This window comes from Hipposideros armiger, unplaced genomic scaffold (genome assembly GCF_001890085.2).
Source record: "Hipposideros armiger isolate ML-2016 unplaced genomic scaffold, ASM189008v1 scaffold_384, whole genome shotgun sequence".
In the NCBI taxonomy this organism is placed as follows: Eukaryota; Metazoa; Chordata; class Mammalia; order Chiroptera; family Hipposideridae; genus Hipposideros; species Hipposideros armiger.
Window position 1 is genome coordinate 1411059 of NW_017731734.1, and position 27987 is coordinate 1439045.

At 49.1% G+C, this 27987-nt stretch overlaps 1 protein-coding gene and 1 long non-coding RNA gene across 2 annotated transcripts; one reads left to right on the plus strand and one right to left on the minus strand.

The window, feature by feature from the left end:
- The first annotated feature begins 8542 nt into the window (after window positions 1-8542).
- Window positions 8543-13947, plus strand: ZNF703 (zinc finger protein 703). The gene is made up of 2 exons (XM_019662955.1): window positions 8543-10082; window positions 11040-13947. Exons 1-2 carry the CDS (start codon window positions 9831-9833, stop codon window positions 12561-12563), a joined length of 1776 nt encoding a protein of 591 aa, XP_019518500.1. The 5' UTR covers window positions 8543-9830; the 3' UTR covers window positions 12564-13947.
- Window positions 13948-14166: 219 nt separating this feature from the next.
- Window positions 14167-27872, minus strand: LOC109393574 (uncharacterized). The gene is made up of 3 exons (XR_002126295.1): window positions 27587-27872; window positions 18645-18753; window positions 14167-18224 (listed from the first exon to the last, which is right to left on the minus strand). It is a non-coding gene; the product is annotated as an uncharacterized LOC109393574 (long non-coding RNA).
- Between the last annotated feature and the right edge of the window lie 115 nt (window positions 27873-27987).

Consider the following 27987-nt stretch of genomic DNA (forward strand, 5'->3'; position numbering starts at 1 on the left):
AAAAAAAAAAAAAAGGTATACATAATCCAGAGTCCTTGTTTGGGTTCACTTATTAGAAAGCTTGCTATATTAAAATATGTATTTGTCAATATCATGGATTCTTTTAGGCCAGACTTAAATATTCCTCTCCTGCTTCTTTTTCTCCTGCTAAATAAGAGAAAAAGTGGAAAGGGGAGGAGACCGTGAGAAGCATGCACATTTTCTTAAATCCAAAGATGGAAATGGAACCCCTTCTTAATGAGCCTTCAAATGAATGTGACCAGAAGGTCCCAGAGGTATTTCCCATATTTTTTTGCCTGAGGCCCGCAGCTGAACTTCTAACTCATGCCGTAGCTACCCGGCTATCCTACCAGCTTTCTTAAAAGGGGCTTGTTTTGAATGCATATAGCTTTTAACCCAGCAATTCTGCTCCCAGGAATTCATCCTATAGTTAGACTAGCACACATGGAGAATGATATGTATATTACATACATATATATATACACACACACGTATGTACACATATACATATATATATATGGTTATTCACTTTAGGAGCAAAGGATTAGAAACCATCCAAATGTCCACCAGTAGGAGACTAATCAAAATACCAACATCCACATCATTGGGATACAAGGAGAATAGAGAGAGCAAGGAATTGAAAACCTATTTGAAGAAATAATGACAGAAAACTTCCCTAATCTGATGAAGGAAATGGACATACAAGCCCAGGAAGTGCAGAGAGTCCCAAACAAGATGAACCCAAAGAGGCCAACACCAAGACACATCATAACTAAAATGCCACAGTTTAAAGAAAAAGAGAGACTCCTAAAAGCAGCAAGAGAAAAGCAGTTATTTACTTACAAGGGAGCTTCCATAAGACTGTCAGCTGATTTTTCAACAGAAACTTTGCAGGCTAGAAGGTATTGGCAGGAAATATTCAAAGTGATGAAAAGAAAGGAGCTACAACCAAGATTATTCTACCCAGCAAAACTATCTTTTAGGATCGAAAGACAGATAAAGAGCTTCCCAGACAAGAAAAAGCTAAAGGAATTAATTAACACCAAACCAGTATTACAAGGAATGTTAGAGGGAATTCTTTAAGCCAAAAATAAAATAAAATAAAAAATATGAATAATAAAATGGCAATAACTATATGTCTATCAACAATTACTTTAAATGTAAATGGATTAAATGCTCCAATCAAAAGATAGGGTGGCTGAATGGATAAGAAAACAAGACCCTTACATATACTATCTACAAGAGATTCACTTCAGATAAAAAGACACACAGAGATGAGAAGTAAAGGAATAGAAAAAGATATTTCATGAAAATGTAAATGAGGGGGAAAAAATGGGGTAGCAATACTTATACCAGACAAAATAGACTTTAAAACAAAAGCTAGAACAAGAGACAAAGAAGAATTCAGTAATCCCACTTCTAGGCATACATCCGAAGAAAACCAAAACACTACTTTGAGGGGACATGTGCATCCATATGTTCATTGCAGCATTGTTTACAATGGCCAAGATGTGGCGGCAGCCTGGGTGTCTGTTGATGGAAGAATGGATAAAGAGGAGGTGGCACATATACACAATGGAATATTGCTCAGCCATGGAAGGGGATGGGTACTTGCCTTCTGTGGGAGCATGGATGGACCTGGAGGTTATTGTACTGAGTGGAGTGTCAGAGAAAGACAGATGCAATGTGATTTCATTTATATATGGAATCTAAAGAACAAAATAAACAAACAAACAAAACAGACACAAACTCATAGATCATTTTGATGGTTGCCAGATGGGAGGGGGTTGTGAATGGGTGAAAAAGGGGAAGGGATTAAGTACAAATTGGTTGTTACAATATAGTCATGGGGCTGTAGGGTATAACATAAGGAATATAGTCAATAATATGGTAATAACCATGTATGGTGTCAGACAGTACTAGATTTATGGGGGTGATAGGTGGGAAGGGGGTTGAAGGAAGGGTGAAAAAGGTGAAGGAATTAAGAAGTACAAATTGGCAGTTACAAAATAGTCATGGGAATATAAAGTAAAGCATAGGGAATACAGTCAATGATATAGTAATAACTATGTATATTGCCAGGTGGGTACTAGGCTAGTCAGGGGGATCAATTCTTAAATTATATAAATATCTACCCACTATTCTGGACACTTGGAATTAACATACCATAATATTGAATGTCAAATGTAACTGAAAAGTTAAAAAAGGAGAGGAAAAAATGTGAAGGGGAATAAGAGGTTCAAATTTCCAGGTATAAAACAAGTAAGTCATGGGGATGTAATGTACAGCATAGGGATGTAATGTACAGAATATCACAATAGTATTGTAATAGCATGATATAGTGTCAGATGGTTGCTAGACTTATGGTGATCAAGTCTTCAGGTATATGAATGTTGAATAACTACAATATATACCTGAAACTAATAGAATATTGTATGTTAGCTATATTTTAATAAAAATTTTTAAAAAGCAAGTGTGGAACAGTTTGTATAGTATGTTGCCATTTGAGTATAAAAGGGGGAAAAATATATATGTATTTGCTAATATGTGTTCAAAATACCTCTGGAAGGATGGACAATAAACCCATAGCATTGATACATTGGGGGGGAAAACCAGATGGTTAGAGAGGTTTTTTTCACTGTACATTCTCATAGCTTTGTAATTTGGCACCATGGGAATGCATTTCATTATAAATAAGTGCATTTTTCAATAAAATAAGGAATACTTTTAAATCACTTTTTAAAAAGGGCTTATTATGTAAATCTCCCCTCTGAATGAATCACTCTACATTTCTGGCCATAGGTTTGGTTGGGACTCCACCTCTCAGGTTTCCTTCTCTGAGCAGAGGCTGGCCAAGAGCCACTGAAATAAACCCTCCTCGAAATTGTTTTTATGTCTTGGAATTTGGTTTTATCAAATACTACCAGTGATAATCAAGCCACTGCCTGAACAGCAATTCCCTTTTCTCTAATTGTGTTTGTTGAAACAAGTTTGGAGCTGCACATGGCAGCTCGTTGGGATCCCAGCCTAGGAAGGGACATGCTTTGAACAAGTTTAGAGGCTTAGCCACAAGAAGTGGGGGATCATAGAAACAACATCACCACCACGGCTAAAGCCCATGGAAGGGTCAAAAGCAGGTATGACACCTGCCCTGTGCAACTGAGATCTTACAGTCTGTCACCCACTTAGCTCTGTTGGCCCTGGGGTGCCCCATGGTTCCAGGTGGCGGAAACTCAGCACGCGAAGGAAGGGTGTTTGGATAAGCATGGTCTTTGCTTCCCTTTCAGAGACCTTTCACTCTATTCCATGACTCCCCTCATACTCAAAAAAGAGAAGGTGCATGAACACACCTAGAATGGTTATAACTGTCACTCAGAAGGTGCTCAATAAATGTTACTGGAATTTGAATTTACCTGTGAGTAAATGGTCTTAACAGTGGGTAACTGAACTTTAGGATACTAAGGATTTAAGTTAGGACCTCCTGGCTTTTTCTTTTTATTTATTTATATTTTTCTCTACAAAAGAAGCACACAGATGCCAAAAAAAAAAAAAACAGGGCTGCCCTGCCTTTCAGGAGCTGGAAGTGTGCACACCTGAGAGGTGGGAGACCTGGGTTGGCTGGCTTGCTCTGGTCCTTACCTACCTTGGGGTCACCTTGGGCCTGCACCTTCCCAAGTGGTCAATAAACAGTAGCTGAATTAACTAACTCAATCCAGTTCAATTAATTGAATGAATGTTCCCCTCACTTCCTTCTCTGCCTCAGTTTCCTTTCTACCATATTCTTGTTCCTCAAGATGTAGAGAAAATCTTGATAGTAGAGACCAGCCCTCTGGAAAATGATTAAAATCACTTGTTTTAAGTTTCTCCTGCTGCTATTCACTCTCTCCCTCAGTACTGCACACAGAAAATTGGCTCCAGAAATGACTATTTGAATCCCAGTGCTGCCACCTTCTAGCTGTGTAATTTGGGCAAGTTACTTAACCTCTCTGGACCACAGTGCCTCACCTATAAAACAGGCATGATGATAGTACCCATCTGATCAGTTTGCTGTGAGAAGTAAATGATTTTTCACAGTAAGAACAATGTCTGACACAGAGTAAGCACTCAATAAATGTTATTATTACACTAGGTAGAACACGCATTGTCTGCTAATCACAATTGAGGTATGGCTGATTGCTAAGGTATGATTCCTTCCAGCAGTATTTGCAACTTAAAAGAGGAATCTCTAAGAAACTTGAAGGCCCAAAGGAACAAAGTAGTCAAGGGTGAATGCCCAGGGCTAAGGTTGATGTATGGGGGAGGGGGCAGGCAGATGAAGGCAGGAGAACTTCAAAAGCACACCTACTCTCATCCCCCTCTCCCGCCAGCCCTGCCTATCTCCCGGGGGGCTGATAGGAGATAAATGAAATCACTTCTTCAAAGCACCCTACTCAAGGACCCGGATCAAACACCAGGGCTTGAAGATAAGCTTCAGTCTACATTTCCTTTTGTCCATTCCTTCCCACCACATCTCCAAAGGAAATTCTAGAGGGAGGAAAAGTAGTTAATTCCTCTTTTATCAAAAGGAGTTACCTCCCCATCCACAGGCAATGGGCGGTGATAGGAGAACCAGGAGGGAGTTAGGAAGGCCTCCTCTTGGCTCTCTGCCAGGGTTCGCTGTGTGACTTTAGACTCCCACATAAGCTCTCAGAGCCCAGTGCTTCATCTGTCAAAGACGATAAAAACACCTGCCCAAAATAACTCAGAAAATTGTTATGAGATGATGAACACAAACATGTATTTGGGGCAAGATACTTTAACATGCTTATACAGCTAACGTTTTGAAAATTACACAGTCATTCACGTTGAATCTTTTGGGGGAATATTGTGAGGTAAGATATAAGTCAACAGCCCTCTATATGTAAAATTCTTATTCCTTCATCAACAAACATTCATCAGGCTTTTATGGCATTCAGACTGCCTGGATTCACAACCCAGCCCCACCTCTTAACGGCTGGAGTGTCAGGCAAGTTACTTAACCTCTCTGTTCATCCACTTCCTCCTCTGTGAGGGTAATGATAGGACCTCCCTCACAGGGCTTCCTATAAGGATTAAATGAGATAATGCAAGCAAAGCATTTACAACAGAGTTTGGCTCCCCGTGTTGGCTACTGTGATGATGATAGTTAAACACCCAACTAGGCAATCAGAAAACAAAGAAAATGAGGACAATGCAGAAGCATTCACAGTCCAATGGGAGAACAGACAGTAAACAAACAATGATGCCATGTGACAGGTAAAATAATGGAACTTACTAGGAATGGTTAGAACAGAAGAGGGAGCTACTAAAGTGTGCTCCCTGCAAGGCTAGCTACTCTCGCTTTCACCAGACTGGTCCTCTGTCCCTCTGGCCCTCTCCCTGACCCGGGTCATGTCTGAAGCCTGGGAGGAGGCCTATGGAGGAAGGGCCTCGGAGTACCCTGAGCGCCATGAGCTACATCAGGGCTCCTGCCCAAGGCCCTAATTGCCAGCCGCTGAAAACTATTAAGCACCAGAGAGGAAAACCAAGTTCTCTATGAGGCCGACTTTTCAGAGTTCTTACAGCCTGTAAAAAAAAATGTAAATAGTTACCCAGTGAGATATTATTTCATGTTGTTGCCATTAGGGTTTGAGTGTTATGCAGAGAGGCGATCATTCAGGCAATTCTGCCTCATAGAACACTGAAAACTCCACATTAACCCCACACAACAAATCTACCACCTCTACCTCTCAACCTGACTCAGGCATTTTTTCCTGGGTGGTGAATTTTATGTAAATTGAAGTAGTGAAGAAAACCATAAATATTCAGAATCTCCTAAAAGATTTTCTTGATGGCTTATGGGGGGCGGGGAGGCATTTAAAAAAAAGACATTTGACTGGAGGCTGGGGGAGGAAGATTGTTATTTAGGTGGACTTCTAGGACAGCTTGGGGTCTTCTGGCCAGTTCCCAGTGCTGAGGCCCTCTGAATCCGGTTGCTGCCATGACGGCTCTCCAGAGCAATTGCTCCACAGAGCACATGGTCCATCACAGCCTTCATTTACCTGGGACTTTCTTTGTGCCAACCACTAAATATGTTGCATGCATTGTCTGCTTTGGGCCTCCCACCTCTGAGGTGGCCACTCTTACATTTTACACGAGGAACCAAAGCGGAGGGAGATGCAATTGCCAGGGCCGCCACAGCATTGTGGTTCAGGGGTCTGACTCTAAGTGGCCATTCTGCCAATCACCAGTCATATGACTTTGAGTAAGGGACTAACTTCTCCAGGCCTCACTCTCTTCAGCTGTAAATGGGAATGAGAACAATAGAACCTGGTGCTGATCAAGTGCCTGACACACAGAATTGCTGTTCTTCACCACAAAGGTTGGGGCATTCTCCAGCAGCCTTCACCCCTTGTCCTGTTTTAATGGTGCTGCTCACTCACAAGGCAATCTGAAAAAGGCCTGGAGAGACGGAGGCCCCTTAACCATACATCTGCCATTTTTCTGCAAGGGAGGACATGGGCCATATGCCCCGTTCTGTATGACAACATCTCGCATGGACTTTTCAGCCACACCCCTAGCAAAATGCTCTGTCCACATCTGGCCCTCAATAAACGTGGCCCAACTGAATACTGAGCCTTAGTCTCTCCCAGGTGACAAACCATTCCTTTGAAAACTGCCTTTGCTTTAGGCCACTAGGGCCCCATTTAGGACTCTGTGTATGTTAGTATTTCAACTATGTAAGTGAATATCAAATACTGATTCTAGTAATTGTCTAGTAGTGTTTGAATTAGGCCTCTGGTCTGGCTAAGTATGGTTTTCCATTTTCTCTCCTAAGCTGACTGGATGGATGTATCTAGTCAAAGGAGTCCTGCTGCCTTCACCAGCACCGAAAAAGAGGATGTCCCTACTCCCTTGCTAGCACTTTCCAGGAAGGTGGGTGGGCAAAAACAGGCTTGGGCTCCACCTCAGTGTTGTCTGCATCCCCTAGTCCTATCAGTGATTACTGCTGTGGGCTAAGGGAGTAGGGTTTCTTTTTAAGGACAATATACCGGGGGTGCCATTATATGTATACAAGGGGACACTTTTGTTAACATCACTCAAGCAGTAGTTCACCATATTCAGAAGTGTCTGGATGCTGATGGTAACCACTTTGAACACCTCTTGTAATTGCAGAAGTCAAGCGTGACTTGTATTCATTTTTTGTTTTCGGCATATATTGAGTATCACAATTTTAATAGTTTTTTCCTTTCTTAAAATGTGTATATATTTTTTTGGTACCCTCTGTATTATTACCTAGGCAAACTCCTCACCTTCCACCCCCAGCCTGGCCATCCTGTCCTCATCTCCTCCTTTCTCCTTTCCTTTCATTCATTCACTACGTTTTTCTTCTCTTTTCCTTTCCAAATATAGAATATTCTATCGTCTTCCATTCTTCTCTCTCTCCTTTCTGCTGCCTCCTGGCCCTTCTTTTCCTTCCAAATTCCTAAATGCCTTTTCTCTCTCTCCCCTCTCCTTTGCTCCCAACTGATTTCCCATTAATCATTCCTAACACACATCGGCTTGGGTCCTAGAAAGATTTTTTGGCTGGCTCTCACAGCTGAGCTGGTTACAATAATCAAGGAGTCTTTCATCTTTTACTGTCTCCTAGGTGTCCCCTCTTCCCAGCTCTTCTTCCTTCAAGGTGCCTACACAGGCCCACCCTTTTCCATTCTGTTAGGCTTTCTTCTGTCTTCTCTCTGTACGGCAGCTTCCCAAAGGCTAAATAGCCTTGAAGGTTGAAGCAGCCCTGCAGTGGACTTTTAAACATAGTATTGGCAGTGGCAGCGATGTCAGAATGCAGAGGCTGACATGAGAAGAGCTGGGGGCAGGAGGAGGCGATAGAGACCAACCACCCTCCCTTCTTGTACCCCTCTTGCAGCAATATGTAAGATATCTCCCAGTCAGGGCACCCCTTGACATTCCTTTTAACCTGATTTTACCAGGATTAAAATTGGGGTAGGGGAAGCCAGGTGGAATTTCTAAGAGTACCATACACACTGCCAGAAAAAAACTGCACAGAACCAGGGCGTACATTTAGTTTAGTGTTTGATTGATAAGGCCTGGGAGTGATGCCTGCTGTCTTTACTGAGCATGATAGTCGTGATTGCTATTTGTTATTTCTGTGATAGTCCTTTCTTTCTGTTTGAAGAACCCCTTTGAAATCACCTATCCCCATCTTGGGTTCTCGTAGTCTCGAGGCGCAGATCAACGCTGCGGAGTCAGGGACGGGTAGTCCTGAAGCAATATGCCCCGAGTGACAGGACTGACAATCAGAATGATGGATTGGGGCTGAGAAAGTGGTACTCCAAGCGAGGCAGTGACACCAGCGCGCCTCCACTGGCCACCGAGAGCACGGAGAAGTGGTCTCCCCAGAGGCCGGCGCACAAAGGACTAGCTTCACCTTCTGAAGATCGACGGACCGGGGAACTTTAATGTCAGGACTATGACTATGTAAAATCTCTGCCAAGTGTAAAGCTGGCAATGCACACTGTATCCGAAAGGCACGGGGGGGAGGGGGCGTAGAGGAGGGTATTGTTATTTCTAATAAAAAGTTTTTATTCCGAAATTTCTCTGGGAAAAGGTAGTACATTTTTCCCGTGAGAAGAAAAGGATGGGGGCAGAAGGGGGGGCACCTCTCTAAAGTTTATATCGACATGCAGCACTTAGAGATCCTCACATCCTCTGGGATACTGATCTATCCAGTGATCTCGGGCCCCCCCAAAATAGCAGTTAGGCGCGGTACCGTGAGGGAAACTTTACGCCTCTAAACAAGACATGATAATAAACGCCGAAACACACACCGATTCCATAAATCAGTGCGCAAGCATCGCGCGCCAGGCGCGTCCGGGTAGAGCGCACAGCCTAGGGTACCGCGCTTCATCGCGACCATCTCACCCCGGAAGGGAGTCCTCAAACAAGCAGGCTTCCGACAGGACAGGCTCAAAGTAGTTGGAGCGGCTGACGCCGAGAACCGGGGATGCCTCCGAGGCTCTGGCGCTTCCGAGAGAGCACACCCCGGAGAATCCAGTTCGGGGAAATGAGTTGGACTAGAGCAGATCCCGAGCAGAGCCACAGCAGGGCCGGAACAGGGCTGGGGCTCTGGAGGCTCGGCCCACCCGCAGGCGACCTCGGGGAGAGGACTGGGCTCGGCAGTACCGGAGCCAGCGCAGTGCGCTCCTACCCTCCACCCCCACCCCACCACAATCCAACACACCCCAGACACACTCCGCGGGCGGGTAACTACCCACGCCTGCCCCTCCCCCGGTGGCATGAAGGGAGAGTGGAGAGAGAGCGAAAGGGAAGCCAGCGGAGAATAGGGCGCAGAGCCCAGGGTCCCAGAGAAGTCTCGTCCTCTATGGGACCCCCGGGAAAGGGCAGCCCAGTTGCGGGGGGAGGGGAGGAGTAGAGCGGGTGGTAAAGGCCAAGGCGGTGGCGACGCGCGCACAAGGCCCCTTTAAGGTTCTCCCCTCCCACCAGCGGCGCCGGCCTCCGCCCGTCGCTCTCCCCGCCCCGGGGTCCCGGCGAGAGCTGCGATTGGGCGGGCGCGGCGATCCCTTTGAAGTGTGGCTGCCGATCGCGGCTATTTGACGTGCGGCTCGCGGAAGGCGAAGGTTTTTGTGTGGCTCGCCTGGGCTAGTGGCGGCGGCGGTGGCGTCGGTGGAGGAGGGGTGGAGGCGCGGCGACTGCTGCACCGCGCTCCACGCTGCGGAGCGAGCCCACCCGCTCCGGGAGCTCGCCTCCTCGGTGCTCCCCCTCCCTCCCCACCCCCCCAGTGGCGCTGCCTCCTCCAAATGAGCGATTCGCCCGCTGGATCTAACCCAAGGACACCCGAAAGCAGCGGCAGCGGCAGCGGCAGCGGCGGCGGCGGCGGGAAGAGGCCGGCGGTGCCGGCGGCGGTGTCCCTCTTGCCCCCGGCGGACCCCCTGCGCCAGGCGAATCGGCTCCCTATCAGGGTCCTGAAGATGCTGAGCGCTCACACCGGCCACCTCCTGCACCCGGAGTACCTGCAGCCGCTGTCCTCCACTCCCGTCAGCCCCATTGAGGTCAGTCACTTGGTCGCTCCCCATTCCTCCCACCACTGCGGGGGCCCACGGCCCTACTCCCCGCTCTCCGGGGCTCTGTGCGACACTTTGCTCTGGCCACGCTGGCGGAGTGGGTGATGAGAGACGGAGAACCGGGGGATCAGAACCCACCCAGTTTCCGCCAGGCTTCTCCATGGAAGGTTCCCCTTCCACGCTCTCCCATGGTGTTTTCTCTCTGATTGGGTTTGCTCTTGGAGTCACCACAGGGTCCTTTACTTTTCCTCGGCACCTTGTTTCCAGGCCAGAGATGATCTCTCCTGGGCTTTTCCCGCCTCCCCCACCACCACCCGCGTTTGTTCTCTTTGAAGTCCGGATCGCCCGGGTCCTAAGCCGCCTCTGTCCCATCCGGTTAGAGCGCATGACGCCCAGGCACTCCCGATCCCAGGTCTTTCTTCCTCCCACTTCCCTGGGTGCCCTCCCCGGGAGGGAGGGGCTACTTAGGGAGCGGCAGCGGCTGCCCGGGGTTTACAAGGCGCTGCTTCCCGCTCCTACCCGGCGGCGCTACCGCCAGAAACCCGTCCCAAGCGAAGTTACCCAAACTGAAGGAATAAGTTTTTCCTTGGGGATAGAAAAGGGGACGATTTTAAGGGGACGAGTCACAGCCCCTCCCCCAGCCCGCACTCCAGAGAAGTCACCTTCTCCCGCGGTGGCCTTTCGTGGACTAACTTCCACTGTCCCGGGATCTGTGACGCACTCGGGGACCCAGTGGAGCGAGGGATCCCACCCATGGGCAGTACAAGCGCAGTTCTCAGCGCAGCTGCCCCACCCGGGCGCTCGCTATCAGACCCTCTGCCCAAGGCCTTCTGTCGCGCCGCCACCGCCGGTGCTCTCCGCGCCGACCCAGGTCCCCCGCTTGCTCCGTCGGTCTCAAATAATAGTCTCACCCCTTCTCCCTCCCTTTGCCACTGTCTCCCACAGCTGGACGCCAAGAAAAGTCCATTGGCGCTGCTGGCCCAGACTTGCTCGCAGATCGGCAAGCCGGACCCGCCGCCCTCCTCCAAGCTCAACTCGGTAGCGGCGGCGGCCAACGGGCTGGGAGCGGAGAAGGACCCTGGCCGCTCCACCTCGGGTGCCGCCTCCGCGTCTGCGGCGCTCAAGCAGCTGGGGGACTCCCCGGCTGAGGACAAGTCCAGCTTCAAGCCCTACTCTAAAGGCGCCGGTGGCGACTCTCGTAAAGACAGCGGCTCCTCCTCCGTGTCCTCCACCTCCTCTTCGTCCTCCTTGTCCCCGGGAGACAAGGCGGGTTTCAGGGTCCCCAGCGCCGCCTGCACACCCTTTCCCCCGCATGGAGTGCCAGTCTCCGCGTCGTCCTCCTCGTCGCCGGGTGGCTCCCGGGGAGGCTCTCCGCATCACTCTGACTGCAAGAACGGCGGTGGGGGTGGCAGCGGGGAGCTGGACAAGAAAGACCAGGAGCCCAAGCCCAGCCCGGAGGCTGCAGCCGTGAGCCGCGGGAGCAGTGGGGAGCCTAGCGCGCATGGCGGCGGTGCCGAGGCCGGGACATCCGGGCGCAAGTCGGAGCCGCCCTCGGCGCTGGTGGGGGCCGGCCACGTGGCGCCGGTGTCACCCTACAAACCGGGTCACTCGGTGTTCCCGCTGCCACCCTCCAGCATCGGCTACCACGGCTCCATTGTGGGAGCCTACGCCGGCTACCCCTCTCAGTTCGTGCCTGGCCTGGATCCTAGCAAGTCTGGCCTCGTGGGAGGCCAGCTATCCGGGGGCCTGGGCCTGCCACCCGGCAAGCCCCCCAGTTCCAGCCCGCTCACCGGGGCCTCCCCACCCTCCTTCCTGCAGGGATTATGCCGCGACCCCTACTGCCTGGGAGGTTACCACAGCGCCTCGCACCTCGGCGGCTCCAGCTGCTCCACTTGCAGCGCACACGACCCGGCAGGGCCCAGCCTGAAGGCTGGCGGCTACCCACTGGTGTACCCCGGGCACCCCCTGCAGCCCGCCGCGCTCTCGTCCAGCGCTGCCCAGGCCGCACTCCCGGGCCACCCGCTCTACACTTACGGCTTCATGCTGCAGAACGAACCGCTGCCGCACAGCTGCAACTGGGTGGCAGCCAGCGGGCCATGCGACAAGCGCTTCGCCACCTCGGAGGAGCTGCTCAGCCACCTACGGACTCATACGGCCCTGCCGGGCGCGGAGAAACTTCTGGCCGCCTACCCTGGGGCCTCCGGCCTGGGTAGCGCCGCTGCAGCCGCGGCCGCAGCCTCTTGCCATCTGCACCTACCCCCGCCCACCGCCCCGGGCAGCCCCGGGTCGCTGTCATTGAGGAGTCCACACACTTTGGGGCTAAGCCGGTACCACCCCTATGGCAAGAGCCACCTATCCACAGCTGGGGGCTTAGCCGTACCGTCCCTCCCCACAGCCGGACCTTACTATTCACCATATGCGCTGTACGGACAGAGACTAGCCTCAGCCTCCGCGCTCGGATACCAGTAACTACAGCTCTTCGTCCCCCCAACCTCCCCATGGCCTCCTCACCCCCTCCTCAGCCTCCCTTTCCCCAGCCGCCTGGCCTCGCTGCAACCTCCACTACTGCTTGTCCCTGCCGGATTTCCCCACCCAGACCCTCCCCACCGGACTGTGTATTTATTTACTATAATGTTAGCTTACAAGCTGGGAATATAAGTGCATTAACGGCCCACACGAGTCAATGGTATGCAAAAAGTCTGTGTTCCCCCAAATAATAATATTAATCACAAATAACTACATGTTCCCTGCCCCTCTTCCTTTCTTTTTTTTCTTTTCATTAGATATAAGTTTAATTTTTTTTTCCGTTTGCTTTTTTTTTTTCTTTTTTGATTCGTTTGGTTTTAGGGGAAGAGGGAGAGTTGGGGTTCTGGGGTTCTTTGTTTTGTTCTCCCTTCCTGGGGGGTTTCTTGCATGCTTCTTTACCGTTAAAATTACATTGTTAAAATTACATTTTCCCCTTCTCTTTTCCCCTCTTTTCCCTTAATTCCCTTGTTTCCTTCCATTTGAGGTTCCGTTTTTTTTCCTTTGTACAAGTAACAGAAGATTTTTTTTTTGTATCGCATTGGGGCGCATTGGGGCGGGGTTCGGGGGTACAAGGAGGGGCCTTGGTAGCAGGAGGTCTTGCCCTCTGTTGACCCGGAACTCTGCTCTGTGACACCTCCTCTGCGACCCTCTCCTTCTAGGGTCTTTGGTCTGTGCCCTGGCCCCCAAAATTAGAGCCTTGCTCCCCTACCTAATTGCTCTGAGCACGGAGAGCCCTGAGAGAGGGGCCTGAGTGGCCTCAGACAGAGCCTTTCCGGTTCCAGACTTCTGGGCCCCAAACAGCCGGTGATCCCACTGCCCGCTGGTGGGGGGCCTGTAGGGCTCATCTTAATTCAATTATAAGTCCTAGAAAGCCCTGCTGGCGTGAAACTTTGCTCTTTATATTTTGCGAAGTGCTTTTATAGTCATTGTTTTTCTCTCCTTTATTGGGGCAGTGGTCCCTCTGGCGGTGGGGGGGGGTGTCAGTGATCCTTGCTAGATCCCTCCAAAGCAGACCCGTGGCAATACCAGCGGGCAGAACAACATTATATTTCGTTGGGGGCAGGCTGGAGAGTCAGGGAGCCTACAGATCACAGCAGCCCCGACGCCGCCTCCCACGCCTGACCCAAGAGTCCCCAAAGTTGGCCATGGCTTCCATGGGCTCCCTCAGTGACGGATTGAAGACTCGGGCCCTGGTTCTTCTCCCCACACCATCCCTCTTCCTGGTCTTATACAGCAGCGTGGGGGCTGCAGGGCCTGTTTGAGATAAATAGAGCTCTCCCTTGGTAAGACATATTTTGTTAATAAATGAAATACTTGGCTATATTCACACCGTGGTGTGCTTCTCTCTTGCCTCACCCACCGCCCCACTTCCAGACACCTAAGCAGATGCCCTTCTTTTATTCTTGTTTAAAATACCTTATGGTTTCCTTCTCAGATTTCCGTTCAAGGACGAGTTCAAACCCTTTCCTCAAGAAAGGGGGGAGAAAAAAACAAAACTTCTGCCAACGCATTACAAATAACGTAAAACCGCCTTTATTTTTTTTCCACTTGGTGATTTAGCTCCCAGACTCACTTCAAAGACCTTGACATTTCCTGGGGACAGGGTGGCGGGAGTGTGTAAATGTGGATTTTCCTCTGGACCTAGATATGAGTGAGGTTCGAGGTCCTGAGAAGGGAACCAAGACCCAAGGCTCAGACTTCTGGCAGCACAGTACCAGAGTCCTAAGGGTGAGCAAAGACGATGTGCCTCTGGCGCCACCTGGTGGTAGAAAGCCGAGCGACTGGCGCCAGCCCTGACCGCACCTTGCGCGCTTCCCACTGTACATGCCAAGGACGTCCTCTTGACGATGACTTCTATACACCTGAAACCAAAGGGTAAATGCACTTGCTGAAATGGGTGCTTCGCAAGGCTTGGAGGCTTCCCAATGCCAGCGGTTGTTTGGGTTTTGCTGAGAAAGTGCGGCTATTAGTTCGGACCTTGAAGCCATTCTGGGTCCCTGTTTTCTTGAGCTCCCACGACTGACTGGCGTCTGCATCCTCGGAAAGGCGAAGGTGGGGTGCCGTTTATAGAGAGAGTGGTACGAGGGCCAGGGCACCTTCCCACTGCACGGGGAATCCCTGAGGCCGGCGGAGAAGATGGATGACTGCAGGAGGCCAGAGCCGCGTCCTCCCTGGGGATAGCTGGTTCCCGGGGCAGCAATCAGGGGCGCAAGCGGAGGCCGGCCCCACGCAGGTTCCTGCCGCGGGACCCTGGGCGCCTGCTCGCTCGAGGCTCACCCGATCTGGGCACGTGGGCTCGGCCTCCTGCGCCCAGGATGCACGGGGCCACCTGTTGGGTGTACTTCAAAAAGGCCTTCCTCGCCCTCTCCTGGCTGCACTCTTCCGCGTCGGCGTCACGCAGCTTCGGGGTCTGTAGTTGTTGCTTTTGTGTTTGCTTTGCTTTGCTTTTTCTGAGGAATGCGACTTGTTGGGTAGTTAGCGCTCCGCAAACTGCGTACTTCTGAAACGTCCGTAGACTGGAGGTCACGTGTGGAAGGGATGCGAGGGATGCCCTGTCTGCCCGCGCTGTTCCAGCCGTCCCCAAACTCCACTAGAGAATCACAGCGCGGGGGTCCCAGCCTCACCCGGAGTCATCCCATCCGCACTTGACAGACCTAAGCATAAGACGTTTTTGTGGGCCTTGGGGTTTGGGGTTTTTAAGGAGGTTGACCCTATATCTTTGTTTCTGGGCAAAATTCCTTCACTAGTCAAGAGAACCTCAGGCTTCTGCAGAAACTGTCAGTGCTGGCCACCCTAAGACCCTATGTGTGTCCCTGAGGAAGGGGCCAGGGCTGCTGGCATCCTGGAGGGCAGGAGACTTAAGTCAGGGAGAGGCTGCATGGGCTGGAGAAGTCGCCCTTAAACCAGGTCAGGATCTTCCTGAGAATTGGCCCAAAACTTTAAAAGACATGAAATGTGATCTGCTGTAATTTTTTTTTTGTCTGTGTTATTTTGTTTGCAGTTGGTTATTTCTTTCCCATCTTTTTTCTTTTTTTCTTACTTTTTTTTTTTTTTAATGCCTTCTAAAGCTGCTGAAGATTGCTCCCTCTGCAGGGAGACTGAAGCTTTTCTTTTTCTTAAACTTGATGGTCTTCAGGCCTCCCTACGTAAGGACCAATGGGTTCCTCTTGTTGGAACCACAGAAGGAAGAGACTCAGTATCTCCAACAGCAAACTATCCATGTAGCAAAAGAAGCTTTTGGCTTTTTGGCTTACAGTGCGGTTTGAAAATGCAGGTTAGAAACTCTTCAGACAAATGAGTTTCCCCCAGAAAATGTATTAACGGCCTTTGTGGACCTGGAAGGTTGCCCCCAACTGCCATTGTGACACCAAAGGGCAGGCATCATAGTCTGGAGTACCCTAGTTCTCATCCTAAAATGTCAGTTCTCCCCACCATAAATGGGTGGCATTGCTAACAAATGTGGCTGTTTTAATTAGCTGGTGGGGAGTTTGTTACTTTCAGTAGCTAAATTCTAAACAAAGTTGTTGTTTTAATAGAGAGAATACTCCCCACCAACTGCTTATTTGCATAATTCATCCAACAACTCTTCTTTGAGAATTACCTCCACCTTCCATTTCTCCACCGCCTTCTCATCCTAGCCTTCCTCCCCCTCTTCCTCCTCATCTCTCCCAGGCGCCAGAAATGGGGCCTGTGTTCCCAAGGCACCAGGAAGGGTGGAAGCCACAGAGCTGGAACTTGAGACACTGGACGTTCCTGGCTCTCAGTCATATTTTCACACCTCTTGCCTGGTTATTTTTGTGGCCTCGCGGGCAGCAGTTGGGAGGAAGGGAGGAGGAGAGAGAGGGGAAAGACTCACACCCAGATATAGGTTTGACACAAACAGAATTGCATGGTGTTAAGCTTTTAACTTCCCAGTCATCCCCCCCACACACACAAACCCACCTCCTAAAAAATCTGCAGCCCAAGTGGGAGGTGTGGGGCCCTTCACCATCCTTAGGCAGCCATAACTGCCTTACCCTACCCAGCATCCTGTGATGTGTCTCTCAATATATGAACTCCTTCCTGATGCATGTCTGGGTTACCGTGGCATTCGTCTTACAATAATCCTTTGGCTCTGCACTTTATTAATCATTCTGTAGGGGAAACTGCACTCCAGTTTTCTGTTTGATTTGATTTCATTCATCCTGTCTTTTTGTAAAATAGATGGTTGAGTGCATCCGATAATGTATGGTTTAATTTGGAGCACTATGGGTTTGAATTACCATTTTCATAATGTGCTGTGCATTAATGTGTTACATCATTTATAAAGAGGAATGTACTGGGTTTTAAACTTTCTCCTGAAAGCCAAAGTCACCTAAAGGAAACAAAGCCAAATCACACCGACCCATCTTCTTACCTCACTGCCAGAGAAACTCCTGCCTCCCCCACCGGGTGAAATCTGCCAACGCTCATAAAACCCAACATGAGGCTTTTGTGTTCACATAATGCAGGTGGGTGTCAAGGTTTGGGGGGAACTTGCACATGGCTGCCCGGGAGCCATCAATGGCAGTACAAAGCTTCCCCTCATTATTGCATAACAACAGCTTTGCAGCCAGCTCCGTTTGCGGAGACCTCCAGTGGACCGGTTCTGGGTCGACCCTAATCCCAGCACTCCCTCCCCAATGGCTGTAATAACACCAGCTGTCTGTTACTCAAACTCTGACTGAGGAGGAAAAAGCACTGATTATCCAAATACAGTCATTAAAGGGGAAATGTGTTTTTAGGACTGTCAGAGTGATTAATGAGGGCTAGCCGTCTTTGCAAATGCACTTGTTTAGTCTAACTGGCAGCTTCTATTTTCCTATTGATTTATTGCAGCCGTTGCCGGGCCTTAGTGTGTGCGAAGTCAGGGCACTTCACAACTGCGCCCTGTTTAAACAGGAAAAGCATGCACCATTTTGTCCGGGAGGGAGGGAGCAGCCCAAAGTCTCTCCCTTCAGTTCAGTCTCCAGGGGCCCAGACCAACAAAGAAGACATTAAAAACCTGCAGCCCGGAGAGGGAAGGAAACTGCCTCCCCTCGGTTGTCCCCAGTCACTCAGTTCCAAGGTCAGTGGAGACGCACCATGGCGCCTGGACAAAGCCTGCCCTATTGTAACACTCAGCATGCCCACATTTTCTCCTCCAGTCCCCCCAAACCACCTGTCAGCCACTGAGTCCAAGTACAGGAAAGGCACCCAGCAGAGGGGGAGGCAAGGGAGGGCACTGATGGGGCAAGGCCAGGCAAACACAGAACAGAAGCAACCCCGTGGTCGAGGGCTGGGAACAAGGTCAGGGCTTTGCAGGAAATTGATTGAGCCTAATGGTTGATTTCAACTTTTAAAAAGAGATGGGGGGACCACAAGAGTGATAACTACTTCTTTCCACTTGTAGAGTTTATGTTTTGACAAATGATATATCTAATAACCAAGACAGAGAAATGGCAGCTTGGAAATAGAGTCCCAGTTTGAGGAGTACACTTCCAGGTGGTCAGTCATCACAGCAAGTAGAACGTACAGACTTCCTGTTACATGCCCCACACAATGCTGGATGCCGGTGAGACATACATAATTCCTGTCCATTTTTCTCTGGGGAAACAAGACATACCCATGAGACAGTGAGCAAGATAGCATTATATATAACTGCATTTATGCTGATCTAATAAAGTGCTATAGCATTCTGTGCAGACAGTGGTGAACAGGACAGGATACAATAAGGTGCTAATTGTGCAGCTCAGATGCGCCAGCTGTGGGAGCTAAAGGGGGTGCTTACTGGGGCTTATGCTGGGGACCTCATGGGAGCTCCAATCTGTTGGGAGGCTCCCCAGTTCCTCCCACACTGGAAAGATGGATGAGGCCTTCATTCTTTCATGGTGAGAAGGCTAGAACTTGAACCCCTGAGCCTGTAATTTCCATTTCTAAAGCAGATCAAGGAATAGGCTTCACTAATGCTGTAAACAACACATCTGAATTTTCTTCCACCTTGCCCCCTCCAGAATCAGGTCGCACCTTTCACAGAACATTCCAGGCATGGAAATGGTTTCTACTTCTTCCTAAATGAAGTGCCTTTCCAAGTTCTCCCAGGGTGGTGGCATATCACCAGGATTATTAACACTTCCTAAAACAGGAAAAGCTGTCAGTGAATTTGGATCACAGATAAACTTTTAAGTTTTAAGGAAAACTTTCTCTTAAGAGAAAAGAAGTTAAACCTGCTGGCTGAGAAAAAAATGAAGTGACCATATTTTATAAACTTCAAAATGGAGACCAATGGTACAAGTACTTTGGTGAACATTAGGACCATCCTAGAAAGTCCAGAAAATTCAGTCCTTGTACATATAGTAGAAAGAGCCCTGAAATGGAAGTCAGGAGACCTGGATTTTTTCTGAAACTTAATTGCTGTGTGACTTTGATCAAGTCACTTAATCTCTCTGAGTCTCTTTTCCATTTCTAAAATGAAGTCATTGGGCTCTATAATCTTTAAGCTCTTTCTAATGGGAATATTCTATGAGTTTATAAAATGTTTAAAGAGTGAAGCATTATGATGGTCAGAATTGGTTAGAATGCTCAGTCACTGATCCCCAGTCAGCTACAATTCTCAAGTTCCTATCAGCACAGCAAGTGTGGAAGACCCAGAAAAAGGGACCTCATGATTTTACCTAAGTCATAGAGGGTGGGTGGCACATACACAAGAAGAATATGTAATATGGACTTTTCACCCAGAGAACTGGCTGCAACGAAATTAATTATTAAATTATTTTTTAATTTGATGAAATGCTAAGTACAGGGTGATTCAGGTATTTCAGAGACTGCGGGGGTTTAAGTGGGTCAGACATTATTATTTAAAATAATGTTGAGACTCCTGTGAGGTTAAACCAAGGTCTACAAAAAGAATCACATTTTTCATTGCCTACAGCCAATTGCTTTTGGAAAATGGGACAGGCGAGGAAAGAAATGAAAAGCAGACAAAAATCAAACCACAGTTGGGGTACCTTTGCTCTGAGTGGGCACTGGGTATCTCCACAGATCTTTGGAACATAAAATAAAATGATCCTTCTGGAGTTTAAATCAGAGCTAGATTTTAGAATGGGAGCAATAATTGGGAAAATGTAACTGCACATTTCCCCCGTGTCCTGTTTGCTCTCCTGGGTATGTGTACATGTGAATATGTGAGTGTGTGGGTGGGTGGGTGTGTGTATGTATGTGTCTGTGTGTGTGTGTCTGTGTCTGTGTTATATATGGGTTTGTATGCAGTCCATAAAGGAAATAGTGTGACTGTAATCATCCTTTTTACTTTTCACAACTTCAAATACATGTACCACCAAACAAATATACAGAAATGATAGGCCAGGCCCATCCTAGGGCAGCTAAAGAAGCATCAGTCAGTGTAGGACATGGCACAGTTAAATATAACAATATATACTGGGCATTTTATACTTACAGCAAACTTCCAGTTCCCTTTAATGAGCAAACTGAAATTTGAAGAGGTTAAATAAATTGCCCAAGATCTTACAGTTAAAGGGCTGTGGAGCCAGGGTTCTATTAATAACACAGTTCTAACTATAAAACCTTTTGCACTAAGCCAAGTAGCTTCAGACTTTGTATCTACAATAGGTGGGTCTGGATGCTACAGATCGGTAGAATTAGGGGAAATGTCCCATCAAAATGTTTTGGCCAATGTGCCTGCAGGTGTTAGGACCATGCTAGACACCATGCAATTCAAACAACATTGGCCTTCCAAAAGCTGAGATGCTGCTCAGTGCAGTGGGTTCGGCTCATTCAGTAAACATCATAAAGGGCCCACTACATACTAGGTACTGTGTTCTTCTCTGGGGATTAAAAAGATGGAAGAGACACTGGCCTTGCCTCAACAAGCTTACCGCCTAGTAGGGGATAGATGCATAAGTTAATTAAGATATGTTGGACTAAGAACTCTAATAAATGCTGTTGTGATAGTTAGTATAGGCTAGATTATGCTGTGATAACAAATTAATGCCAAAATCTCAGGGGCTTAACACAACAAAGGCTTATTTTTCACTTAGACTACATCTCCACTGTGAATTGATAGGGATCTCTGTATCAGTCAGGATTTGACCAGAGAAGCAGAACCAGTAATAAGAGTAAGGGGGCTATCAGGCCGGCAGAGTGGCTCAGTTGGCTAAGAGCTCACTCAAGAGTTTGAGCTCTGAGCAACAGCAGTTCGATTCCCAGCCCGAGCTGAGCAGCCGCTGAGACACCAACAGGTGGCAGGATGGCTCAGCTTTAAAAAAAAAGAGTAAGGGAGTTATCTGAAAGCATTGGCTTATGCAATTGTGGTGGCTAGCTAAGCTAGTCAGAAGTCTATAGGGCAGGCGGGCAGGAAGGCAATGTCACAAGCAAGCTGAAACCTACTGGCATGAGCCACTTGGAGTTCCTGTGCTCAGGGGAGGTCTAAGCATGCTTTTAAGGGGCTTGCTTGATTCGGTCAGGCCCACCCCAGACAATCTCCCTTTTGAGCCACTTAAATTCAACTGATGAAGGATTTCACTCACATCTGCGAATTTCCTCCACAGAAGCACCTAGATCAGTGTTTGAGTAAATAACTGAAGACTGTAGTGTTCTTCAGTTGGTGACACATCAGAAAGCATCATAGTGTTAAAGGTAATTAATCAGGCCCATTGACTGAAGAGAACACAGCAGGGGAGGAGCTGGAGGGTCTTACATGAATAATTACATGTTTCAGGCTAAAAATGACATGTCCCCTCTGCTCATAATCCTCTGGCCAGAGCTGGTCACGTGGCCCCTTCTAATTGCAGAGGCAGGATTTTGACCCACCCTCATGCCCAGAAGGAGAGGACGGCTGGAGGCGGGCCCACCACAGGTGTCTGGATGCTGTGACTAGCTCCATCCTGCCCTCACCCCATGCTCACTGTACACAGCGGGGAAGTTTGTGGTAAGATGAAGGCACGCAGCGACTGTCAAAGGCCACACCATGAGTAAGGGAGACACCAGGATAAGAACCTGTCCCTCACACCAGCTCACCTCCACCCTGCTTCCTCGTGCCTTCCGAATCAGAAGCTCCTTCCAAACCCCCTGAGCCATTTACCCTGATAAACTGTGCATTTGAAATCCTAGGAACCAGGTGCCTCTGGGGATGGAATGCTCTCACCAGACAAGGCTGGCCTCTCTGCAGTTAGGACAGACCCCTTCAGGGCTGTGAGACCCTAATATTCAAAGAGATTTGTGACTTCGGCATACCTTGCAGTCTTGACATCTCCACCACGTAGCCTGCAAAGAACCACCTATTTGAGCACTGAGACAGCGTATCAACAACCCCTCCTTACAAGAGGGCAGGGAACGTCGATGGATTGGACTCGGGCAGTACTTTCATCTGTGAAACTTACAAAAAGCTAAGGATTGATTCAAAGTGATAATGATCAGTGGCCACTGCCAAACAAGTGCCATCAAAGTATGTGCTCTAAATTGAAATGAAAAAGGGACGAGGCATGGCCTCCCTTTTTCCTTCCCTCTAACATTTATTGAGTGCTTGCTGGGTGCCAGGCACTGTGCTAATCACTTTCCATATAAAATTCATTTAATCCTGGCAGCAATTTTCTGCAGGGAGTCTGTTATTGAACACATTTTCCCCAAGGTCACAGAGCCAGTAAACAGTAGAGGCAAGGTCCCCACCAAGTCTTGCTGATTCCCAAAACCCATACTCCTACCACCAGGGCCACCATGTAGTGTTGTGCAGGTGGTGCCCCATACGAGGGCATCTGGCCAAAGGAGCATGTGGGGACACCACGGCCACACATTTCACCTGGCCTGGGCTGCGTCAGCCTGGAAGAGGGCCTTTCTCTAAATCTCCCAAAGGCTCCAGAGGGGTGGGGGCAGGATAGGCGGAGCCTTGCTAACCTCTGACCCTCTCTAAAGTCCATAGGTCAGGAAGGAACCTTAAATCCCCTGACCCCAGGCTCACCTCCTGATGGTCTCGAATGCATGCACATATACTTGTGGAAATATTTCCTGAGACCCTACTATGTGTGCTAAATGCTATCAGAGGACAGAAGATGCATAAGACATGACCCTTCACATCAAACTGCTTACAATCTAGTAGGAAAAACAGTACAAACACATGTTAAAAATGCAAAACAAAGGATAATATTAATAAATGAAGAGGATTCATAGAAAGTGCTAGGTGTTCAGAACATGCTGGGAGCTGGAAGGATCCTTTGGTTCGCTCAGCCACCAGAGGAAGAAGGAGAGGTCTTAGAGACCAGTGGGGCAGTCTGAGCAAAGCCCGAAGCCGGACTGGGCAAGGTGTGTTGAGGGACATCCCTCCAGCTCACACCAACCAGCTTCTGTCTGCAGGGAGCGCAAAGGCACCTGCAAATATAACTTAAGGGAGTCAGTGCTTTGAGGCCACCTGCATAGGTGCGGCCACCCAGCAGCCTAGTCGATGGAGGATGACAGCCTCAGTACAGATATAGCACAGCTAAGCACAATGAAGGGGCTGCAGCGAGAAGGAAGGAAGGCTCTTTGCAAAATTCAGCCCAGGAATTGAATTGAAACATGTATTACACTTGCTGGCCCGGCTCTCTGGTCACAGCCACCCACCCTGGGCTCTCCTGCTCCCAGGGCCCACCTTCCTGGATCCAGTTACAGCTTTAGGGCCCAGAGCACAGCAAGGGACGCGGAGCCTCCTCATGGTGACACTGACACGTGGGGCCTACACGGCCTTCCCCTTCTTGATGCTCACCTGCCTCCCTTGACCCCACTCCCTTCTCTGTGAGTGTTGGAGGAGAAAATGTTCTTAGAGAGCATCCTTCTTTGCACCCCTTGCTCCTAACCATCACCCTCCCCTCTGTCCCTCCCCCAATGCCATTCCTCCCCCAAACACACACACACACACACACACACACACACACACACTCGCTCCCTCTCACCCTCACCTCCCTTCCCTCCCCCACCCCTTCCCCTCCATTTGTTTCAATGAACAGCCCCTTTTATCTATTCTGTAGGTACAAATGAAGCTGTCAAATTTGATCAGGCGCTTGATATGACAGGCTGTGGGAGTCAGGACCCCTTGAACAGAGTGGGCCTTGTCTGTCACAGCCTGCCTGACACTTCCCATAATGCCCAGACTGATGAGATTCTGAGTAGGGCCCAGCACATTTTCAACTCTATTTTGGGTGAAAACCCTTCTTGAAAGATCTTGAAAGGAGCTGGCAGTTCAGCCGCCCGGATGATTAATGAGGGTTGGCTCCGCTGGATGGATTTCTCCTGGTGCCAACAGCAGTCCTCCCAACAGGCTAGAACGTGTTGCCATCGACTTCCCCCCAGCACTTCCCCCTCACAGCAACACCCCCATAAAAACCTTTCCCACCAACCCTTGGACATTGCCCCCCCGCCCTCACCCCGCAACCCCTCACCTCCACTCACAACCACCTCTAGCCGTACATCACTCCCATTCCTCTCTCATTTTCTGACGCAGGAGCAGCCCTGCATATGGAAAACGTTAAACGTCACAACTCAGTGAAGCCTGGCTTGTGCGAGCAGGGCCTGCTGGACAGCTTTGCAGCTTTGAGGGGTGCAGACGGTGGGCTGAGAGGGGACTGAAGAGGACAGTAACCCAAACTCTTCTTGAGTGCCATGTCACACACCCTTGTGGTCAGAGATAAGCCTCTCTACTTTTTCTCCATGGATCTCAGGAGCTTGGGGGGACAGAAACTATGGGGTATCTAGAGCCCCAAAGAGATAAAGCATCAAAGTCCTTGTTATTCTCTTAGTTCAGTGTTTCTCAGAGGGGGCATGTTTGGAGCAAGACAATTCTTTATTGGGCAAGACCCTCCTTGATCTCAAAACACTACTTGTTTGAGTGCCCCCCCCCAAAATATGGAGACAGCCAAATATATCCCCCACAATCCAAAACAGCCCTGGTTAAGAGCCACTATTAGGATAGAGAGGCTCCCCCCTCCCTCGTGCCTTGAGGGACTTGTCTGCTTCCTTCAGCTCTCACACCCCTCAAGCCACTCAACCCAGAGAGCACCTTGAATAAGGAGAAAAGAGGTCAGGGTGTTGCCCCACCCACCCCCAATACTAACTTGCCTCAAACCAACCCTGCTCTAAAATCGATATTCATTCCTTCCTCTTTTGCTTTCCTGTTTTCCCCAGCAGATTATGGCTTATTCATGCTTCAGGGAAGAGAATGGCGCCCAAAACTTCTTTGGGGTTTCCAACCTCAGAATCCTTCAGGAGTGGGCCAGTAGAAGGCGGTTGGGGTCAGGAACGTGCTGTTTCCTTTTAGAACATCCATAGATTTCTTTTTCAAATCAGGCTCTGGGGTCTGGGGACTCTATCAAAGGAGAACCTGGGTCCTGTAACCAGGGCCATCACCCAGGGCCTCTTGTGGAGCAGGCTAAGCATGTTCCATGGGACCATGCCTTGAGGAGTGTTCCCAAGAATGCCAAGCCATATCTACTCCCCTCACATCTCATTTTCTTCTCTCCTTTTCCTTCTGAAAAAGAGAGAAAAAAATCCCATGGTTTACCTATCCCCAGGCCACTGGGTAAGTGCCCAATCAGCTCTGAGATCATCTGGCCCCAAGATGGACCCAACACCATCAGTGCATTCATTCAGTACCATCTATTGAGCATCTACTACATATCAGACACAGGGCTAGACTCTGGATATGCAAGAGTTAGCAAAAAGACACACAGTTCCTGCCTTCATGGAGTTTACAGGCTAATAAGGAGAGAAAAATCTGAACAAATCAATGTTAATTATAAATTCTGATAGTAGAAATGAAGGAAAAGCAGAGTGTTATAGTGCATACACAAAGGATATAACAAAGAACCCTCATTTAGCACTAAGGTCAGGGAGAACCTGTCCAGGAACATGACCTTGACGCTGAGACCTGAGGCTGAGTGGTCAGCCAGGTGAAGAGGGAAGTGTCTCAGGCTGGGGAAATCCACACCTGAGCATCAACTGCACTCTCTGCCATGAAGGCACTTACCCTTATAGCTATGCCTCCAGGGAAGGACGAAAACTCAGTAACTCAGCCCAAGCCAGGGAAGATCCAGAAGTGGGAAGGGCTGGGAGGAGAAGGGAAGCCAGGGGTACAGAGAGCCCTGACCACCCAATCATCCCATAGTCCAAGATGCCAGCAACCACCTTGGCAAGGCAGCACCTTGTATCCACGCAAGCCAGAGGGAGATCAGAAGCTGATGTGGTTGAACAGGACCTCTCCAGAGTGTTGCAGGGAGGCCCTGGGACACAGCTTTGAGATTTTCTAGCTCCTAAGGCTGTAGCATGGAGCTACTGATGGAGAAAGAAATTAAGATAATGATCACTCAAATCAATATATAATTACAAAGTTCCTGCCAGGAGTGTGAAGCTTGAGGGATATTTGGCTCTCTCTCTTGCACAAAGATAATTTTTTAATGAAAAATGGAAAAATGTGTTTCTTACTCTTGGAAACCCATAGACCTTCATCAGCTCCCTATTGATAATCAAGGCCAAACCTTAAACTTAGTTAAAGTTGCCCACAAAATGGCCACATATATCCTTCCACTCTGCCCAACCAGAACCCGTCACAGGAGCCAAGCATGACAACTCACTGTCTCCTAGACATCAAACTCCTGTATCAAGTTGTTCCTTTTCCTAAAAAGCCTATCCCCCTCCTCACAAGTTCACTGGTCTCACTTGCACCCCAACCAGTTGTGGTTCCCTTGAGCGCCTTCTTTTTGTCTCCTTTACAATCCTTCTCTATGTGAGGACCCCTCCTTGCCCCCCACAAGATCCTAATTTCCTTAAAGGCAAGAATGGTGTTTTATTCATCTGTGTGTCCCATGTACCTAGGACTGTGCCAGGCACATAGCAGACAATCAATAAATGCTTGCTGGATATCCTCTAATTGGAAAACAGCTAAAAGGCTTAAACATTTGTCAACATCTTTGAACTGAAGTCATTAGCTGGGTTAGAGAAGAGGCCTGGGGATGGTGGTGGGTACAGCTCAAAGGACGGACAGAGGCAGAGCGATCGGGAAGGACAGAATGCACGCCTCCACACGGCCCAGGGACCGACTATTCCAGAGCCTTTCCTTCTCTCCTGAGTCCCTCCATGCCCAGAACAGAAGGGCGGTCCTGAGGGCCCGGGCAGTCACTCGAGGACTCTGGCTAGAGTGGCAAACCCTGAGGCAAGCAGAGCTGGCCCGACTGGGGACTGGGCAGTCAGCGGCCTTCCTTCCCCTACCAACCCCCCGTGGCGGCTGAAATTCCCCAGCTCAACTCATTCCTTGGAGTTAAGGAACAAAGTCCTAGGGAAAAAAAAAAATCATTAAAATGTCCTTCCGAAAGGGGTAGAGGGGAGAAGACAACCCTCTTACACATCTGTGTTCACCAAACCTGTTTGCGAACGACCAGTACACGGGTCGACAGCGAGCAGGGTCTGCAGGGAACGAGACATGAGACCACAGAGGGGTGGGAAGGAACCAGGTCAGGAAAGCTCTGAAACATTAACATTTTCTCAGGAAAGGCAGAGCCGGGGTCAGTGTCCCCAGGAGAAGCTGGCAGCCAGGCAGCACACACGGCAAGCATGCAGAGCGGGAGGACTTCCCTTCACAGAGTACCCGCCCCAATACAGATTCTCTATTTGATCCTTATCTCGCCCACTGAAAGCCACCACCGTGAAGCAGGGACCTTGACCTGTGTCGTTGCTGAGCCACAGTGTCTAGTCTGTGCCTGGTAGGCAACAGGCGCTCAATAGACATTTCTTGAATAAACGAATGATGAAGAAGGCTGGAGAAAGGAGCTGAGAATGGACCCCCTCTCCATTCTACAAAAGGAACCAGAAGACCTGTGGAAATTCAGGCCCAAGTAGCGGGAAGCCATCCCTGAAATCAGTCAAGTCCCCCCACCTAGCAGACAAAGGTCCACACCTGAGCAGCTTGGGAAGGACACACTTTACAAACTTACCCCACCAGCTTTTGGAACAGAACCGAGCTCCCTGCTGTCTTTCATGATTTCTTCAGGGAGAAAAAGAATTTTCCTGGCCATTGGGCCAGAATATAAAAACAAGGGTTCATAAAACAGGCCTAAGAGGGGAAAAGTAGGCCAAAAACAATATGCTCCTCTCTCCCCTGTTTTTCTAGGACCTCGACATCTTTTCCCAGTGAGGAGGAGGAGAGGCGAGCAAAGCCTAATGACCCTCTGCCCCCTTGCCAGGACAGAGGCCCTCGCAGGCAGGGAGTCAAAGAAAACTTTTCCGAGACTGATTACGGAGAGGGTAACTAGGTACACAGAGCACATGTGAGCAGGCTCCTCGTTTCCAATTCAGGACTGTCAGATGGTGATTAATGACTAACAGCCACAGAGCA

Bases quoted from the DNA above. Each gene is read 5' to 3' on its own strand.
- ZNF703 (XM_019662955.1), top strand. From the start codon at position 9,831: ATGAGCGATTCGCCCGCTGGATCTAACCCAAGGACACCCGAAAGCAGC. The intron at 10,083-11,039 runs GTCAGTCACTTG...TGTCTCCCACAG, and splicing joins CTCCCGTCAGCCCCATTGAG to CTGGACGCCAAGAAAAGTCC.